The 20641-nt window shown below is 41.2% G+C and overlaps 6 protein-coding genes across 6 annotated transcripts; 2 read left to right on the top strand and 4 right to left on the bottom strand.

The window, feature by feature from the left end:
* Nucleotides 1–1324: 1324 nt before the first annotated feature.
* On the top strand, nt 1325–2966 carry IL334_007534 (uncharacterized protein; the record flags this gene model as incomplete). Its single annotated transcript, XM_062939224.1, has 8 exons — nt 1325–1358; nt 1502–1626; nt 1699–1819; nt 1948–2218; nt 2307–2489; nt 2548–2618; nt 2672–2748; nt 2832–2966. The coding sequence occupies 8 exons, from the start codon at nt 1325–1327 to the stop codon at nt 2964–2966; spliced, it is 1017 nt and encodes a 338-aa protein (XP_062795275.1).
* Nucleotides 2967–3577: 611 nt separating this feature from the next.
* Nucleotides 3578–6879, bottom strand: IL334_007533 (uncharacterized protein; the record flags this gene model as incomplete). Its single annotated transcript, XM_062939223.1, has 11 exons — nt 3578–4018; nt 4108–4208; nt 4332–4384; nt 4468–4551; nt 4681–4822; nt 4948–5041; nt 5146–5211; nt 5342–5606; nt 5693–5786; nt 5981–6244; nt 6366–6879. The coding sequence occupies 11 exons, from the start codon at nt 6877–6879 to the stop codon at nt 3578–3580; spliced, it is 2118 nt and encodes a 705-aa protein (XP_062795274.1).
* Nucleotides 6880–7573: 694 nt separating this feature from the next.
* Nucleotides 7574–12478, bottom strand: IL334_007532 (uncharacterized protein; the record flags this gene model as incomplete). The annotated part of the gene is made up of 22 exons (XM_062939222.1): nt 7574–7829; nt 7897–8098; nt 8166–8338; nt 8400–8443; nt 8502–8541; nt 8593–8695; nt 8758–8789; nt 8846–8916; nt 8985–9117; nt 9250–9318; nt 9373–9472; nt 9534–9873; nt 9937–10011; nt 10062–10188; nt 10242–10476; nt 10528–10586; nt 10648–10740; nt 10809–10893; nt 10959–11302; nt 11403–12160; nt 12266–12312; nt 12415–12478. 22 exons carry the CDS (start codon nt 12476–12478, stop codon nt 7574–7576), a joined length of 3450 nt encoding a protein of 1149 aa, XP_062795273.1.
* Nucleotides 12479–12833: 355 nt separating this feature from the next.
* On the top strand, nt 12834–14484 carry IL334_007531 (uncharacterized protein; the record flags this gene model as incomplete). The annotated part of the gene is made up of 2 exons (XM_062939221.1): nt 12834–14141; nt 14209–14484. 2 exons carry the CDS (start codon nt 12834–12836, stop codon nt 14482–14484), a joined length of 1584 nt encoding a protein of 527 aa, XP_062795272.1.
* A 183-nt stretch (nt 14485–14667) lies between these two features.
* On the bottom strand, nt 14668–18596 carry IL334_007530 (uncharacterized protein; the record flags this gene model as incomplete). The annotated part of the gene is made up of 12 exons (XM_062939220.1): nt 14668–14793; nt 14967–15035; nt 15176–15792; nt 15878–16049; nt 16184–16257; nt 16336–16531; nt 16613–16686; nt 16763–16920; nt 17049–17429; nt 17604–17872; nt 17968–18014; nt 18119–18596. The coding sequence occupies 12 exons, from the start codon at nt 18594–18596 to the stop codon at nt 14668–14670; spliced, it is 2661 nt and encodes an 886-aa protein (XP_062795271.1).
* Nucleotides 18597–19173: 577 nt separating this feature from the next.
* On the bottom strand, nt 19174–20628 carry IL334_007529 (uncharacterized protein; the record flags this gene model as incomplete). The annotated part of the gene is made up of 1 exon (XM_062939219.1): nt 19174–20628. One exon carries the CDS (start codon nt 20626–20628, stop codon nt 19174–19176), a length of 1455 nt encoding a protein of 484 aa, XP_062795270.1.
* Between the last annotated feature and the right edge of the window lie 13 nt (nt 20629–20641).

The raw sequence follows: 20641 nt of genomic DNA, 5'->3' as shown, positions 1-20641 counted from the left end.
GCGTTAATCGGATCGGAATCCGGATTAACTTTGTTATAATTTTACAGTAACTATGACATGACACGCGACCTTGAATACTATTTCGATCACAACGAACAATGATATTCCAACCAACAACGTTGAATTGGAATGTGGCATGTTTCGGTTTTGAACCTGTTCTTATTGTATCTCCCTGCATTGTCTTTTTGACCGATCCGCATAATCTTATTGTCGGCGTTCGTTTCATCGGAACTGGGATACGATGTTTGCTCCGATTTAGTTAATCTCGAAATTTATAAAACACGAGTATGCCACATACTTGATACATCGCTAAAAGTACTAACAACTTCGTAGATGTTGACCACCATCTTCGATATGAGAAATGTTCAGTGCAGCCAGTAAAGGGTTCCTTGATCAAGTTGAAAGGTGTACACACACACACAGACACACAACGCACGAACCATGTGCTATGACCCCTTCAACGTTGAGTGATACGTTTTATACAGCATGGTCCATCCTCTTTAGTACAGATGACATCTTGCACTAACTTTCCCATCTCATCGCTGAATTGTTAACGACACCAGATCCAGAAGCCACTGTAAAGCTAACTATTGCTATATCTAAAATACCTGACTGATCGAGACGAACCGGTCCATTCCGAGAACAGTGTCGAATATACCTTGACTTCGTATTTGAGCTCTGTGACCACATTGCATCCTTTACGGGGTAAAAACTCATAATCGTCTCAATCCGACCATCTTTCGATCTTACTCTCAAAAAAGGATCTCAGACAGACTCAACTGCTCGACCGTAAATAGTCGGTTTGGACTAGACTACTGGTTGGTATACCTTGTAAGCTTTGACCTTCGCGAGTCTCACTTCGAGTCCCTCGCCACTAGATACCTCCAGAGACAGCTTCACATTCCTCGAAGAACTGGAGATACTTCCAGATCACGTCCAATATCCAACGAGTGATATCCTTCCTTTGTCCATACGATATACACTCACTCATCACATAACCATATTCAACCTCAATCTTTCACATCTCATAATTCCACATTAGATTGGCTGACTCATTTCATTAGCGCAGGTCGCTATCAATAATTCAAATCCAGTAGTCTTGACGATATTACACCGACGAAAACGACCGCCCAGAAGATACGATTCCTTAGGTACAAGTACGAAGATCAAGCTGTGCTTGTTTGCATGATTCAAGCGACCAACTTATCATAGCTCAGATACATCCAGAAAACTCAACCTGAATCGCTTAAGGACAGTTAACATCTCATAAGCAGTAGCTGGATAGGATACAATCGCTGTTATTGGTAGAGGGAGAAATAGGAAGATGCCTGGTCCATTCGGTTCATTCTCTTGGATCTGTGCGTTATTGTGTTCACCTTTCCCTAACCAAAGAGCTATATCTCAAGTAATGAGACTACTAGTATGAGTAGTATCTCATAGACTTATCTTTCGAATAATGTCTTCCGAGTTCAACGACTGATAAGGTACTGCATTATCACAGGCTCCCATACGGTCTTGCCTCAATGCAATTTATTCTTCTCACAATTCTTCAACTCCGATACAACATCATCGGCTTTCACCATACTCTTCCCTGATTCCTCAGACTTTTTCACCAAATATAATATCGTAAGTTCCCATTCACGGCGTACGCATACTTTGTATCATTGGCTAAACGGCTAAGATCTGTGTGGTTTTCAGACAGGTCAGAATGCTCGAGAAGATCCAGTGGTCGAAATCGCTCGATCCGATTCAGGCGTAGGAATAGGAAGTAATTGTGAAATCGCAAGAGTTGGTCACAGAGGATCACCAGGTGACATAGGTGAGTTTTCAGCAGTCAACATTTCACGGAACACCTATGCGCATCCACCTCGACATCTACTCAATAGCCTTGCGGTTTCGCACGTCATCCCAGAATGACAGGCTAACATACCCTGCTTGTGGCATTAGCACTTATCGTCTTATCAGCTCTTTCATTCCTCTTGGCTATCTTCCTTTCCGTTCAAGCATCGAGACGTAAAGCGGCCGTTGGGAGAATTGAGTTACGTCTATTCCTGTTCTTATATGGTTTACATTCAGCTTTTCAAATCATAACAATGTCATCTCTTCTGGAGCAAGGTTCGATGGGATTATCAATCAAATCAAGTATTCACATAGCTACTATTGTTAGCCTGTTTTGGGTTTTACTGGGTAATGGACTTATAGCTACTCAAGTAGTGGAGTGAGTGATCTCATTCTGATTTGTCAGATTTTCAGGCCGAATGAAAGATCTAGCTGACCGAGAATACGGGATTGCCTCTTTTTGTTAGGGACGGAACAGCAGCTGCTTTGGCGCCTTTGTGTATTCTCGCCGTAATCTTCTTCATACCTACGTTATATGTATCCCTCGATACTGCGTTCGGATGGACCGACGTATTCACGCCAAACACTGGAGACATGGCAGATGTGAAGAACATAGCTTTATTTATATTGACTTTGATTTGGCCTGCTATGTAAGTATGATAACTGTTAATAACAGGTGGATCAGGCTGATGGTGAAAATATCTCTAGTGCCGTTGTTGGCTACACAATGATCATGCTATACGTCACTCTGGGCATGTTACGAGAGACGAAACCTGCTTGTGAGTTTTTGAAGCTATTTTCCGTCGGTACAGTCCGCTCATACGATAGCCAGTGCTCTACCTTGCAGCATTCGTACTGTTCGCTATTGCTCAAGTGATTTTCTTCCTCGTTTCCCAGCCGCTGTGTAATGTGAGTTTCATCGTCTTCTCGGATATTTCAGGCATTTATGAATTGTTGGGTTGTTATTCACAAGCTGATCATTCGAAACACAGGCTTCAAATGGTAAAGTGAACAGTGCATTTCTAACTACTCTACTGGAAGCAGGCGCTGTGGGGATGCTATACCTAGCTTGGATAAGTATAACCGAGGACGATTGGGGAGAAGAAGTCTATGGGTATTATCAATAGGGTGGCATAATGGAGTCCCTACATACAGCCTACGGAAGGGAGGAATAAGCCTTCTGAGTTGAGATAGGGTGACGAGGGGATTGGAGGTGTGAGGATGGAATCAGCATTTCAGTGAATCGTTTTTCCACAGCAGTCAACTGAAGACGTGGGATGTGGATCGTAGATACAATACACGGGTGTTTTCTATACTATCTTGTGTATATGCGTTGGCTCTGAATAGTCTTAACTTTAGATAAACGATCGGATATACAGTTTGATTTAGACCTACCTATCTTGATGTCGGAGAATGGAGTCTTTCTGGGAACGTTTTTGTTTGTTTTGCTTTTCACTGTTGATGAATTGATGAAATCATAAAATATTTCTTTGTATCGGTATGGTATTTCAGACTTGAACCAAAATTGAACATCTTAAAAGATCTTCTGAATGTCAGTTGTCCAGAGGTCGAAGATGTACTTGGGAACACTGGGAGTGTAATTATCGATATGATCATGCATGCATACAAATCCGTTGACGTCCCACCATCGCACCATCGCACCATCGCACCATTCGAACACATCCGTCTTTGCCCTTTTTCCTTGACGAAATACAATATGAAAGATGAAAATAAAAGATCATCCCCCACCATGCACAGAAGCACCACTCAATGATACGGTCCTTTTCAAAACTTGTTCAACATTCGGTAATTCTCCTTTATGCCTCGTGCTTGTATTCCTTCTAATTCCAGTTCCATTGAGTCCAGGTCCAGGTCCAGGTCCAGGTCTGATCTTATTTCTGGCAGTCGTACTTTGTATCCTATCAAGTTCAATTGGATTCTCGATTTTTTCTTGATTATCGATTAGATCTCCATCGCCACAACTAGTACCAGTGGGGTTGGTATTAGTAGTAGTAGCAGTAATGTCACTTTCATTCTTGATAGCTGATTCTTCATCTTCACCATTATCGACTCTTTCTTCATCAGCTTGTTTCGATGTGATTCCATATTTCATATTAGCATTTTCACGCCATTTATCTCCATATTTACATAACAGCCATAACGAGAACCCTGCCATTATCTACATATCGTTGATTCATCAGAGGGCAAATCAAGATTATTAGCTCTGGGGCGATGGAACCATCAAAAAAGTATATACGAGCAACTCACAGTAAGGATAGTACATATAGTCATCGTCCATCCCCATCCAATGGAATTTGCGATGGGTAATATACACGCTGAAGCACCTGCAGCGAAGAAATATCGAACGCCTATTTAGTTTTTGAGAAGAGTTAGTGTCTTTACTCTCTGGATTTTGTTCGATGGAGGGAAGCAAGGATGGCGTTTGCTTCAGGGCATAAGGGTAATGAGACAAAGAGGAAAAAGCAACTCACAATTATTCACAGCTATGACTTCAGCACTTCTAGTCTGCATACCATCGACCAAACTAAAAGTCAAGAAGATTGGGTCTTTTAGTGACTTATAATTTTACCGAGCATCTCGTGCAAAAAGGATTCTGATAATACGCACTATGTGTTTAGTGGTGCAAGTGAAAACATCAAGCCTACACCGTTGAAGAAGACCATAATGAGAGGTGGGGCCATTCCTCCAGCACTAAGAGAACACAAGAAAAAAGACGTGGTGCATCATTAGCCATCACATTAGTTGCTAATCCTTTATCGTATCGTAAGGCTTGTTTGCGATCCTTACTTCAAATTGAAGAAGAAAAAATAGCCGACTTACTTGAAATTCAACACCCATCCATATATTATACAAGATAAAGGCATGATAACCATAAGACCTAAAAAAGCAGCTTTTAATCTATCTTCAGGTCTTCTGTATCCCCTCTTCTCCATATATTTCTTGACGGTTGAGTCTGCCCAAGCTATAGATTGTTGTATCAATCATCAATATTTTTTCTGCCTGGTTCTGTAAACGATAGGAAGGTCGAGAAAAAGAGACTCCGAATTGTGCACCAAAAGATTGTCTAAACAATGACAAACAACTCACGTCCTATTACTTTCGATCCTATGATATTACCTGCTCCATTTACTAGATACAAACATCCTCCAATAGCCAAATTATTTATATTATACCTTTCTTTCTGTAAATCGACGGAATCGAGACGTTCAATGTGAACACATTTAGTATCATTAGCATCCTGGATAGCATTCATTTCACATCAACTGTTGGTTGCAGACAACTCACAAATACTGATGAAAGAGGTACCAGGACACAATAGGTATCAATCATAGTCACACTAGAGATGAAGCACTGGATATGAACAGATAAGTGTCATCAGCAACCACATACAAATTGGGATCGCGATGAGTTTTCTGTCTCTGATATCTCCTTCGCCAAGGAGAACATGATCGAGATGGAGAGCAGAGAGAGTTAAACTTACAGCAACAGCAATATTAGGCCATCTGATTAAACCCATACATCTCACTGGATTGGACCAATACCAAACGAATGATTTCCCTTTTTCCAATTTCAGTACATCATGTGCTAATGGTGGATGTGATGTTTCAGGTAACCAAAAGTAAACCATTACGACTGATAATGTACCCATACCAGCTAAGAAGTATTGACACGAACGCCAACCCGCAGGTGTATATTCACTGAAAACACCTGCTAAAGCTGGTGAAACTGCTGGTCCAAGTAATGCCCTACATCATATTCAGAATTGTTAGTGGGTTACGCTCATTTGCAATGGGATTTGTATCATCTCTAATGAATGGTTGAATTCACTTACATCATGTAGAACAACGACATGCCTCTACTACGCTCCGTAGGTCTGAAAACATCCCCTACGCTTCCTGCTCCTACTGATAGGAAACACGAACTGCCTGTGAACGGAAATGAGGTATCAGCGAGATGGTCTTTCGATCATCTTGTTGTTGAGACTCTATATATCATTTGAATCCAGCTTGGCCCCCGGTGATCCTCTATTTCCAGTCATCTTCCAAATCTCTCCTTAAGTTCTGTCTCCTTCTACCTCCCCTTCACAGTGAAAACACGCAAGACACGCAATCAAACTCACCGATAGCCTGAATGACCCTTGCTGCCGTCATGCCAGCGACACTCTTGGATACCGCCACGCCTATACTGGCCACAACCATAATTGGCATTGAAGCTAGGTAAATCGGTCTCCTGCCGTAAAACCCAGCATATGGTGACCAAAGTACAGGTGCTATACCAATAACCAAAATGAATACTGCCACTGTATAATTGATAACTTCTGGTGTCGTATTTAGTTCTTCGGCCATCTGGGGGATTGAAGGTAAGAAAATCGATGATGACATTGCTGTATAGTGATGTGAAATGAGATAAGGTTAGTCAAGCACTAACAATAGATCTTGGTGTGAATCCGGCATAGCAGAACTGAGGGGAAGCAGGAGATATATTGAATTGAGATATACACTTACGAGCTATAATCGCAGAATAAGAGACTATGAATAATATTCTATTTCTTTGAGATTTAGTATATCTATCATATATATCTCTTGGTCTTCCATCAATCATTTCAATTCCTTTAGTTTTAGTTTCAGTTTGACTTTCTACCAGTCCTTTCTCATTCTCATCTTCATCTTCATCTTCATTATCGTTTCCTTTTCCCAGCGCATTCTTCACGTTGTTCCCAGTACGTGAAATGGAATTAGATTTATCTTGCGTTATTCCATATTTAGATTCCATTTCAATCGGTTTCAAGTCGTTTATCTCTATCTCAATTTCATCCATACCGAAATCTTTACTCTTGACGTCATTCTCAGCGTCGAGTCCGACTCCCACTCCGACTTTGGATTCCTTTCTTTGCCCAATGGACATCTTGTCTTCGACGCTCTGGTGCGATGGTTGATCACGATCACGTAAAGTCGAAGTTGAACTTGAAGGTGTATCGTTCGAATTGGCAACGGGATTGATCTTCCTATTATCTGACATCGTTTTTTTGGTGAGTTTTCTAACTGGGATCTTTACACACACCAGAAAAGAAGTCCCGACTCCAAGACAGAATGTTTCAGACTTTAGATGAAAAGGTTATTCGATTATGCAAAATATCTCGGAAGGGTAGATACCATCGCAGATCGTGTCGAGGTATATAGGTTACTTTGACGATTGAGTTCACAAAGGCAAAGATCAAGAGTAATAACGAGACGAAACGATTAGAGGGCAATATAAAACACGATGTACAGATATATGTATCCACATAACGACACTCTGTCACAACTTTTTCCATCTCCCATCTCATCTTTCCATCTCACTTTTTCAATTCCAATCCCATCGCATTTGGCCGAATTTGAGTGGTTCCCAATTCAGAATACCGAAAAACTCACGGTCATATCCGAATATTACCGTATCAGGTAAATTACATCATCTGGAGTCCCGATCGGGCTCTGTCAATGCCGGTTTTGCCGGTCATGATCATTTTATTTATAGGTGCATTCATCCCAAACGGCAGACTTTGAATCCACAAATCCATTCATTCAACTTCAGTTGTATCAAACCTACTCGTATGTTCATAATATTCACTGTATCGCACGCACACGATCGTGTTATCTACATTTCAAAAGCCTTACAAACCATTTCACCGCACACAATCGTACATTACACCCATCACAGAATCGGACCTTCACTTCTAGATCTTCACCCAGCCACTTTCAGAATCCCTCCTTTCCTTTTTTCCCTTCTTGCGATGAGGAGTATCGATCGTCAGTCGAACCGTCTTGATCTCAAATCCTCTGAAAGATGTTTTGAGCTCTGAAACTTCCTCTTTCTTAGGTTTGTCTTCTTGATCGCTAGCAGTATGCTTGGACGGTGTATGAACCTTGAGGGTTTCAATGTGATCTTCCAAAATATTGACGATTTCCGCTTTGATGATTGATAAGCCGGTACTAACAACAAAACCCAGTCATCGATGTATGAGCTCGCTGTTCTGTTTCAACGAAACAGATCACTTACACCTTCAAAGTGGCCTTGGCGTGTCCACCGAGATGTTCGTATAATCTCAAAATGATAGTCTTCTTTCCATCCTCGGAGAAGTCATCATCTTCACCTCTCTTGATAGTTTCTAACATCACATTGGGGGCATTTTCAAGCTTGAAAGGGGAGGATAGAGCTAGAGGTTCAAGTGCTATATCGATTGGTTCTTTGGAGTATCTCACTATAAATCGTTTATCAGCCAAGACTTTCACTAACAAGTCGTTGCGAGAACTAGTAGCAATACTCACACCTCATAGGAGTGTTGAAAGCGTAGGCTACTTTAGCCACATCACTCTCGACGAATGTACCAACATGAGGGTAAATCGCAAATGAGAAAGAGTGAGTACCCATATCACAATCGGCATCAGGTTGAGTAGGTGCTCGCAAGAGTGATAATCGCATGATATTACCTTGAGTAGCGCTATAAAGTAAAACAAGTATTAGCAGATATCCGCTGGAACCACAATGCACGATACACTTACTAGCCGTATTTACAGTCATTGAGAATTGCAACTCCGTATCCATACTGTGTAGGAAACTTTGTCAGCTGAGTTTCCCTCAATAGCACGAAATGTTCCACTTGCCTCGGACAAATCAGCGAATTTGTGACCGCAGACTTCGAACCTATACTGATGATCAGATAAGAAGATTCGTCGGCAGTGCTTAAGAGCTTACTTGGCAGCATCCCAGCTTGTATTCCTATGAGTTGGTCTAGCTACAATACCAAACTGAGTCTCGTATGTAGCGAATTCCGAGAATATGTCGAGAGGCAATTCGACTGAGCGAGTTTTCGATCAGCCAGGACTATAGCAATGATACGTTACAGATCGATCGACTTACATTTCAAGAACTGATGTTTTTCTCTCCAGTCGCTGTTCCTCCTATTAGCTTACAACTACCTTATCAAGTTCATGTACGCTACACTTACATGGCAGCGTCGAACCTGATCATACTTCTGGCATCTTCTTTTAACGAAGCTGCGATGGCGTCCATCGAAATCTATATCAAGTCATTGCTGAATCAGTACCTGCGTCCAGGCGCTCGAGTGAGGATAAGGAAAGACTCACATCGACTTCAATCCTACTTTGACCGATTTGTAAAGTGGCTCCAACAATAGCTCGGAGTGGTCCTTCTTCCTTGATGTGCATAGATTCGAACCGAAGATGAGTTTGTTTCTCAAGATGAAATTCATCGACGTCCCTGAAAAAGTTCAGTCAGCTTCTTCAGCCGTTTGGTTATATACTCCTATCGACTAGACTTACCAAGCACTAAGGCAGGCATAGGGATCAGCTCAATCCAGGTGGTACGATGTACACGATGGATATAACTCACTCCCAATAGTTTGGATGGTCCTCCATAATGACCAATCCACCACTTTGACCATGTGGAATGAGTTCCTTACTGTATGGTTTTGTCAGCTGTCTTCCCGAGTCTACACACGCTGATCCAGCTCACTCGAGAGATTTATCATAAAGACTGGTGATTCTACCATTCTCCATTTTCATAGATATTGTATTGTTACTCATGACAAATAGATCTTCACCTTCTTTGGCAACTATCATTGTTTGCAACATTAGCTTTCCAATCTCTCAGATCTCACAGCTAAAAGGTCTTACCCGTAACTCTTGGATTCGCATATAATCTTCTCGGACTAGCGACCATAAGACCCTCTTCGTCTTTCTTGGTGCCTAATAAGAGATAACCAGTCTGTCCATCTCTGCTAATCTGTGCGGAACGACAGCCGATTTGGCAATGGGCTTCAAGTGACGCGGCAACGACTTCTTGTCTTGGATAGTTTGGGATATTGTTTACTGCAAAAATCGGTCCAGCGGTTTTGGCTGGTTCTTCAGCTGAGATTGGGCTTGAGGATCGATAGATAGTAGCGTAAGCCTCGTTAATAATTGTGTGAATCGATATCTGGAGCGCAGCGTATTTCTTTTCTGCGTCTTCGTAGATCTAATCGTATATCGCGTATCAGCTGGTTGTTTGTCATGTACTTGATTGAGATGAAGAACTTACCATTGCTATCCCACTTCCTGGTAAGACATCGTGGAACTGACATAGCAAAAGATCCTCCCAAGCAGCATCGATTTGCTTATTATCCTGATCAGCATACCATGGTGGTGACAACTGCAGTCACTCACTGCCTTGGGGTATTCATATTCTGAATCAATTAAACTAGCGATGGTGGCAGCGTACTCTGCTTCCCGCATAAGTATTTCGCTCTTCCTGTTACCCTTCTTGATGGAAGCGTGGGAGGTGTAAGTTCCCCTATAATTGTGTCAGTCTCGGAGTATAGAACTCTCTTCTAGCAGGCAACTGACCTGTGAAGCTCAAAGTAGAGCTCTCCTCGCCAATAGGGTAGCTTCGTACCGTTATCGGTCTCCTTCCTGACCGAATCATAGAATTCATCAAAACTACCGCCCATCTTGACTAAGGGTAACTGACCACCTGCATCTGATCTCTTGCCGATTGCTCGAGCTCGTCGTAGCTTCTCAAGCATGGGCGGAGTAGGTCCACCGCCGCCATCACCGTTACCGAAGAGCAGGAGAGATTGTTCTGATTCAATTTAGCGGGGGTCGTGCACAGGGTTTGGTAGAAGAGGCTCACCAGTGACGTCAAGGTTCTTATGACCCGTCATTCCCCTTCTGATTTCACCAATATCACACCTAGTACACCGTCAACGATGAATGAACCATGCCGTCTACTTATTTGACATGATTTACTTACTGACTGTTGTAATTATCCACTGGAGTCATGTGCGTCAAAACTTGGGATCCGTCAAGACCTACCCAATTGAAGGTACTGTGAGGGAAGTTGTTACTGCAAGGAACCAAGATTATCAGCTGTAATTTTCGAGGTCGCCAGAACTCTTTGAGCTGAAGACTGACATTGAGTTCCATGAGAGCTTCTGGGTGAAGAAATTTGGTGCACCCGCTTGTCTTGAAATTTGAGGAAGTTGACTTGAATAACCGACTGAACATATCATTTCATGGAGTCAGCTGTGGTTGTTGGCGAGGCGAGGCCTATAAACAGCTTACAAGTATCAGGCAAGACAAAAGTCTTTGATCTAAATCCAAATCTACTCTCGTAGTATCTTTGACCATACAAGAACTGCCTGACGAGAGCTTCACCAGATGGCATATTGGTGTCCATTTCGACCCAAGTCGCACCTAAAGGTTGGAAAGTACCTTCTGATATCTTCGTTTTGATCCTTTGGAATAGAGTGGGGTATAGTTTCTCTGTCCATTTGAATTGCTGTGCTTGGGTTGCAGAGAATCGATGTTCAGGATATCTATCTATCAAATCACATTGAGTTGACCATGACCTAGCTGATTTCTGTTGAGTCACTGAGAAAGGCCACAACCAAGCTGTATCGATGTGACTAAAAAGACGTGAGTACATGCATTAACAGTGTTTTGAGAAGAGTAGAAGAGTAGAAGAGTACAAGAGTAGAAGAGTAGAAGAGTAGAAGGATGACTCACCAATGACCTACACCCCATAAAGTACCTTTTTGATTTTCCGCTTTATGACTTTCTTTTCCAATATCATTTTCCCAATCTTTACCTAAAATAGTTTCTGCTACTTTTCTAGCTTTGTGAACGCTTTCCAAACTACCTCTTTTGAATACGTTCATGATTTCATTAGCGACAGTCAAGGAATGTTTACTTAAAGGTGAATCATCTGGAAGTGTATTATAGACTTGATGAATAGCGTTGAAATCCCACATTAATCTCCATGATTCCATGTTGGGTACGACTAAATCAGCTGAATTTAACTTATAATAACGATTTGGATTGGGTGGATCCATATCATCTATTCCAAACATCCCGTTACAACTTGCTTCAATGTAGAAATGTGCTACACCTGATTTTCTCATTGAATCAGGTATGATGAATTCCACTCTTCTATCACCGTTGAATCCACCCGTTAATCCATGAATAGGATCTCCTTCAGGTGTGAAAACCATTCCTTCTCCAGAACAATCAAATTCGAATTGAATCCTCTCGTATGACTCCCATTCGGTCGGGATATGAAGAGTGATTCGAAACCAATGATTGGTCCATGACGGTCCGAACTCTTCACCTTTCTTGGCAGGTTTGTAATTCTGTCGTTTGGCTTCTTCGAATGATGGCTTGGATCGACCGGGTGCAGACCATACTTCTAGTTTGACGTGTTTGGTATCATCAGATCGATGAGCGAACAGTAAAGAGGAAAGATTGTAATCGGCGTAATGGCCGCCCTAAGAGGTGTGTATCGTCCGTTAGCTTGGATCTGATCAAGGACAAAGAAGTACGACGTGGAGGGAGTGATCAGGTAAGAGGCGCTGATGGTAGTGATCACTCACGATGAACTGATCCAATCGTCCGTGAGTAGAACCGAGCTTCTTATATCCTATATCAGAATCATATCATCAGTGGCAATTGGCACAAATCGGTGCAGTGAAAGGTTGACAACGAAGACAACATCACAGTACCATCGTACACGTTTACTCACTCGCTTCGTTAGTCCTCTGAGGGTATTCCACCTTCTTCGCGGAGGTTGGATCAATCGTACTCATCATGTGTGAGCTGGAGTATTCAGGTCAGTCAGTGGAGTATGACCTTGTGTGAGAAGGGATAGAACAGTACGAGTAGTAAGATAGTCGATGTGATGTTATTCATTCATCATCTGATCCATGATGATGATGAATGAATGATAATGCTACTTCGGGTTAAACCGAGTGTCCGATTGCGGGGTAAAGCTTAATGAACCCCCACGTGTTCCCCAAGTAGAAAGAAATGCGGGGTAATTGGTTAAACTTCATCATCGATGAATTTCAAAGATAGTTGTTGTTATACAATTCACTTCTCTCATATTCTTTACATATTGAGTAGTCCTCAGTTTCTTGGATCAGGCTGAGGAAAGAGGGAAGAATGCCAAAACACTTACCGACATTCAAACACCTGTTACATTCTTCGCAACCTCAACAACAACAACGACAGAGAGAGAATCAAGATAAATCAACTAAATCAGTCAATGATCTATTATTATCATCTAGGATATCAAGACCTATAATCAGAGATTTACCACCTCACTATCATTCATCCAACGAACGAATATGGGTGCCGTCTATATCAGCAAGTGCGACTGGCTACTATGATCCAGGTCCTGGCTTTGCATCAGGTTCAGGATCAGGATCAGGTCCAGGTTCAGCTTCTGGATCAGGATCGGGGTCGGGGTCGGGGTCGGGGTCGGGATTAGGTGGATTGATGGAAAGTCAATTAGGTGATATTGATATTCATCCTACGGAGATATTACGTAGATCAAATCAAGCTCATAGGATCGCTCAAAGATCAGTTGCCGGACCTGCTCCTCCCCCTTCATGGTATTCCCCTTCTTCATCAGCTTCATCGAATCAGCAATCTCCTTCTTCTTCTTCTTCGTTAGGATCCGCTAAGAATAGATCAGGTCAGGATATAACTTCTGCACAATTGGATTTATCGACGACTCTATTCACTCCTCAGCATCGCGAAGAAAATGAACGGAGAGACAATTTAGTGGAACACTGCTTCAAGACCGTTCTGAAATATCTAGACAATGAGGAGATCATATATACTCCTGAAGTCAGTGTGGAAGGGGAAGATGGGATATCCGCATCTACGGTGAGACAAGTAGAAGAAGACGGAGTGTATACGATGGGTAGATTATTACGTGAACAAATACCTTTTTTATCAATTCAACTAAAATCATCTTTATTAGAAACGGCTTCACGAATACCTTCTTCATCTAATTTATCAAGATTATCAGATCGTTCAATATTAGCCATCTTATCTGATCCTCCTCGTCTTGATCTTGATCCAGAACCGGATCCTAATCCTGATATAGATCCAGATATAACAGAGGAAAAATCAAATGATAATGATTGGGACACTGACACTATCCCTCAATTGACAGAAACCACTTTAACGTATCTGTCGTTGACTATACATCCGTCACCACATGCTATATTACCAAAATTACCAATGTTGAATTCCATTGTATCGCTCAATCTGGCTTATTCGACTATACCATCAGATATGGACAAATTGACAGCTGTCTTACCTCCTGGATTAAGAGAATTAGGTCTGGTAGGAATCAGATTCATCGGGACTGGGAAAGGCGTCATTTCAAATCTCAACAACTATGAGGAACAACTGAAAAGAGGGTTCGGGGTTTTAGCTAGAAAATTGATTGTTCTAAAGGTAAGTTCAGCTGTCACGAGTGGAGTAATATCATTCATTATAACGGATTGATCTGAACGATATATAGATGATCGACCTTTCATTTCCTCGATTCAACCTTACACCGAAAATGATAGAAGGTTTACTGTCTCCTTCCCAGAAGAAATTACCTTCTTTGAGGAAAATCGGTCTGCGAGGATATCTCACCAGTAACTCTCAGGTCGGAAACGATGACGTTCAGGTAATTTCAGATGGATGTAAAGAAGCGAAAGAAGTTCAAGAAAGTATCGAAAGGAGGAAGAAAGAAGTAACGGATTTGGTTAAAGGTGGAGGAAGATCTAAATATGTTGAAATCGTTTGGTAGATGTCACTCTGTGGGGATGAGTGACCTATGACAGCACAACACATGAACAATATGTTGTAATGCATGACTTGCACACCTAGTAAGATCAGTCCGACTCTATCCGTCTATTTATGCTAGGTATGTTTGTTTCAGTACAGGAAAGTTTGTTGCCATTGTTCTAGGAAATATTCTATTATTCTATCATTACAGCTGACCTTGACCGACAGGAACAGTAACTTGTTTTCCTGCTTTAGCGAATAGTGGAATTTCAGTTAACCAATGTTGTTCGAAGGTAGATACGTTACGTGCGTAAACGTTACTTGTAATTGTCTTTTATGATGATCCATTCCAAAAGTGGAGAGTTGGGGGTAAAAGCATGATTGGTAGTTGGGTGTAATCGTGAATGGGATCAGAAGGCGATATACGAAGAAAATATTTGATGACAAGTAAAGTCAGCGAATTTCATTGACTTCGATGACATGTGCGACGAAGGGAACACTCACGAGTTCGTCATATAATATAGCAGGTACTTTCTTGCTCATCAATACGCTCGAAGGATGAATCTTGACTCTCTATATGATGATTCATGGATTAGAAAAGTCAAATAGGATGATCAGCTCAATCGCATCATTCTCTTCATACAATCACGAAAATCGACTTGAACGAAGAAACCAACACCTATACTGAACAGATGGAATTAACTCAAACTCACCAAGCTACCAGCAGTCTGTTTGTATGTACCATCCGATTGAATAACAGCTGTATTCATGAATAAACCTTGTAAGAGTGATTTCAATATAGGTGAACTATCACTTCCTGCTATTGAAGACGATGATTTCCAATCTTTCCCATTCCTTTCAGCCAATTCTCTTAATTGATCTCTGATTTTAATAGCTTGAGTCAATGTTTTGTGATTGACGAAATTATCTTTACACCATCCTATCAAACTTTTCGAGTTTGGACCCGAATTGGAATTTCCATTTGTTTTTCTTTTCGAATTTAGATTTGTATTCGATTCTTTTATAGCTAAATAAGATCTTAAGACATTGAGACAAGTCAGGTGATCACCATCTCTATGTATGAATTTGGCTTTTGAATTTGATGCTTCTTCTCTATCATTTGGTTTATCAATAAAGACCGTTCCGCCAGAATTGATCAACGATAATATATCGATAATCTCATTGGAACATCCCAACTCAAATGAGGCAATCAGGATTCTGGCGTGAGGAGGATCTAACGGATATTTCAACATTTCAATACCTAATTGAGTTATCGTCGTAGGTGAAGAAAGTGCTTGTAACCCTGCCAATGTTTGGAAGGCAGCTGCGACTAAATTCACACAGTACACATGTCAGCCTTATTTCTAGTCCGTGTGAACAGCCTGATATAACATTTGACGGTAATCTGAACTCACTAGAATCCCTTCCGGGATTATCAATGTATTCAAACTCGAAGGGATTTTGACCCATCGCAATCAATTGCAAAACAGCTGAAGATAAATTGCACCGCTGGATTTCAGGAGCATCGAATTCAGGCATTTTGTCAAACATTTGCTTAGTAAATAATCGGAAACAATGGCCATCACGCTGCGAACAGATTGGATAATCAGCTGATGAGAGATCGGGTGTTGTATGACTTCCGAAAAAGTAATTGCCCGGCTTTACCAAGGACGTTTTCTTGCCGGAGAAGGATATCAAGACATTGTGAATGCGATACTCACTTCCCGTCCAGCCCTTCCGGTTCTTTGCCAAGCAGCAGCTTGACTTATACCTTTCCTTCTAAGTTGTTCGATAGCTAAATACCACGTCAAATTACGAACACATTCAATAAAGAGTACTTTTCTGAAATAGAGTAAATTGCTTGATCACTCACACCCGGAACTTCTGAAGATGTATTCCTTCTCCTTTTTGTAACCCGAATCGACGACGAACGAAACACCAGGTATAGTCATGGAGGTTTCAGCTATATTGGTCGCTACTATTACTCGTCTTGTACCTTTTGGTGGAGGAGAAAAGATCTTCGCTTGGGCGGTGGGGGGAAGAGCTGCATAAAGGGGTAATACTTGGATCTAAGGTCAAGTTGAAAGACATTTAGCGAGTGGTCAGATATGAAGTGAGATCGCTATTATGAGCACATGAATTGCGCTCACCTGTTGACCATTCTCAGGTAATTGCTTTGCAACTCTTTTCAACAATTCTACGCAGTTTTCAATTTCCTCCGAACCTGCGTAGACACATTGATTAGCTCCTAGTCCAACATTCTTGTAGTATTCGCATATTCAATGTGCAAATCAACATACCAGGCATAAAAACTAGCACATCTCCTTCGTTCTTTTCATCGCAATGTATAATCATGATTTGTCTAGCTGCAGCTTCTATAAAGTCGTCCACAGGTTGCAAGGTATGTTGAGTCAAGACATCGTACATGCGTCCTTTTACCAGAAGCGCATCTTTTCCGCTATTCAACCAGTGACAGATCAGTTCCCGCTTTTTCAGTATGCCATTAACTATCCTGATGGATGGAAGATTTGTGAAACCGGTAGCAGAGAAGGCGTAGGAAAGGAAAGATCATTGTATCAAACTTACGTGTCAAAGAAATTTTGGAATTTTACTGGATCTAACGTAGCACTCATTATAACCAATTTCAGTTCTCTGATTCCTGCTCCTCCTTTTGCTCTTCTGGTAGAATTGCTTGTACCTTTTCCATTTCCGTTTGTGTTTCCATTCATCTTTAATTTTGTATCTTCCTCTCTAGCTTTTCGTACTAGATCTTTCCTTATTTTCTGAACTTTCTTCAATGCACCACATAAGAAATCGGTATTGAGTGTCCTTTCGTGTGCTTCATCAATTACTATTATATCGTATTTCAATAAGAGATTTAATCCTCCATTCGTATGGGGAGGGGGACCCGATGAGTCTCCATTCACTTGTGAGCGTGAAGTGGATGACTCGGGATTTGCTAGTTCTCTATTATGTGGTCGGGTAATCAGCAGACCGTATAACTTCCTATTCGAGTTTCACGCAACCATAGCCTCATTGCAATATATGTTCTTCATCCGCCCATCTTATCACTCCCTTCCTTCTATCTGACTCCCAATCAAGACCATCAAAGGGATCTCGAACCTCGAACCTCGGACTCACCTCATCAAAACACCTTCTGTACAATATCTTATCCCTGTATCTTTGCCTACCATCTCTTCGAATCTCACACTGTAACCAACTTGTTCTCCGACCACACATCCCATCTCTGCTGCTACACGATTAGCCAGAGCTATAGCGGGTAATCTTCTAGGTTGAGTGACGACTATTTTAGGAGGTCGATTTGGGAGATAATGGGATGTTGATATTGAATGATCAAGTAGTAATTGAGGTAATTGAGTTGATTTACCACATCCCGTTTCTCCTAATATCTATTTCGGTGTCGGGATCAGTACAATCAGATACGACATTTAAAAAGTAATCCAAAGATAGTGAGACAAAGTAGTCAGGATGATAATGAACTTACTATAGTAGTATCGTTATTCATTATTTCTTCTAAAATCTCTCTTCTTCCTACATGTTTCGCCAAAATCAAATCAGCTCATACTCACATACTCCAATAATAAGTGCTCAGTACTATATTCACACCCTTGATAACCAATAAAACGCAGACGTACCTTGATAAAAAGGCAATTCTTTTCTTTTAATGAATAACTTTTCCGCTTCTTTCTTTCTCATTTCACTTCCATTTCCGTTTCCAGTTCCAGTTGCATTCTCATTCATTATATTTGTTCTTTTCGACGAAGGGCCACTCCCGTTTACACTCGCACTTCTATTTGCATTTCCATTGACAATCGTGAGATCTCGTTTACGTTTCTTATTCGTCACTAGACCGTCACTCTGATTCTGACTTTGACTCTGACCGTTGACCTGTGCATTCAAACTCGGTAGGCTAGGTATCGTGTCTTCATCTACCACCTGATCCTCATCATCCTCGCTATGATCTTCGCTTTCATCTTCATCGCCATCGGAACCCTCATCGTCATCCAGGAAGTCCGATATCTTGGGAACAGGTCGAGTATGAGGTTGACTTTGAGATTGTGACTGGGAAGATCCAACTAGAGTCGATGAACTAGCCTGAGCAGGATGACTCATTTTGTTTGGTACAGAGTATCTGTATCTTGCAGCCTACAACGATTGATACGTATGGATCCAAATCACAGGAGCGATAGCAGTCAGTGAGTAGGAGCTGGAAATCAACGACAAGAAGCGTCAAAGTATATCCCTCAGATGGCAGATCTCGAGAGTGCTGTTATATTGGAGATGTCAACAAATAATTCAGCAATTCTATAAGAATATCTGGTTGCTTTTTCTTGGATTTGGGATGGGATGGTTTTCTGCCAATTCGAAATCTTCGATGTTCCAGTTCCGACGGAAATTCATGTAAGAAGAAATACAAAAAATCACAGGATGAAATTGTCCGCTGCCTGCTATTTTATTTTTACATTGTATTACTCAACTTATATATTGGAGGAATGAATATTTAAGAAGCAGATGATTATGAACATGGGTGGATGTGAATGGGTCACGCCTGCAAGCTGTGCACTGAAATATGTGATGCGATGCATGGGATGTTTGGTACGATGCTCACGAGCCCTGATTGAATGTATCTGTACTATAGAACATCTCTATAGACTGTCTACACTACTTCCTCAATACCTCACTACCCATACTACTGCTTACTCTCTCCTTCCTGCTTGTTGACCTTGTATCTACCTAAAAGCCTATTCAATTTCTCCATCGTCTCTTCTTTAGTTTCTCTCATTTTCAATCTCTCTAATGATTCACCTTTAACCCTTGATCTCTTTGGTCCACCGGCTCTGATTTCATTTTGGAATTTATCGAATAAATTTAATTTATCTTCATTCCCTACCCATTCTCTTGACCCAATTTCGACATTATTTATTTTTGTGTTGGTGTTGGTATTGGTGTTGGTATAAGCAGAATCGATATCATCTGGTATTTGTTCCGCTGAAGAAGTTATTGATAAATCAATATCAAATTTAAATGTATCTAGAGGCGAAGGTTGATTGGCAGTTGATTGTCTCCATTTACCACCTAATCTACCACCTGTGCCTTGACCTCCTTTTCTTTCATTTATAGCTAAAACAGTAGGTGAAGAAGACATTTGTGCTTTTAATATCCTAAATTTGCCTACACCTGAATCTGGATTGACTCTAGTGTAATCCGTTTCATCTATATTGTTATTATCATTATTCCTGATATTTGATGTCGTGTTATTTTGATTATTGGTTCTTGCTGTTACACCACCCAAACCGATTACCCAAGGTAGATTATTATTACCTCTTGACGAATTTGCATTCAGGAATTTCGATCCACCGCCACCACCACCTCTTTGATGTGCATCATCGTATCTTGAGACTTTGTTCAATGCTCTGCCTTTTTTATCTAATGAATTACCCAAAGGTGTAAATTCGTTGGTCGAAGTTGGTTTTTTACTGTAAGATAAACCATTTACACGATGTGGTTTAGAATGTAATTTATCTTTTTCTTTCAATTCTATTGAAGTTAATTTAGATTGGAAATCTAATGTTGATGTCGAAGTTATTTTACCGTTGATAGCTAGATGAATCAATGTTTCATCTTCAGGTAAAACGAGAGATTCTTTGGTTGAATTTGGTAAATCATTTAATTTTTCAGATAGATAAGATTTTCTTTCCGATCTGATATTTTCAAGATACGATTCGAATTCTTCTTCCGACATGGATTCGACGTCTCTTATCCATTCTTTCTTGCTATTATGATCGTTATCATCTTCCAGTTCAACCAGAGAATCGATATCGTATCCGTATATACTCGGTTTCTTGGTTAGATATTTCGGTATCTCATCTTCGTTCGTCCATCTGACACTTCCGTTTCCCCACGCCTGTATGAACCTAGCTTCCCTTTCACCAGATCTCCAATCGCAATTGACACCAGGTCCGGCGTCCAACGAGTTGAACTTGATGTATCGCGGTCCTTTCTTGATGGGTACGGAGAATTTCAGTCCCCAGTCGGAATGCTGAGATTTGGAAGATGGCGTGGAGGTGTATATTCGAGTGATGAGCGGATCGTATGTGGCGATGTTCGCTCGTCTGAGCAGTTGAGGGAAAGGAGAGGAGCTCATTGTGGGTGCAGGA

This window comes from Kwoniella shivajii, chromosome 11 (genome assembly GCF_035658355.1).
Source record: "Kwoniella shivajii chromosome 11, complete sequence".
Lineage (NCBI taxonomy): Eukaryota > Fungi > Basidiomycota > Tremellomycetes > Tremellales > Cryptococcaceae > Kwoniella > Kwoniella shivajii.
The sequence above is the reverse complement of the archived record's forward strand: the minus strand, read 5'-3'. Positions and strand labels throughout refer to the sequence as shown.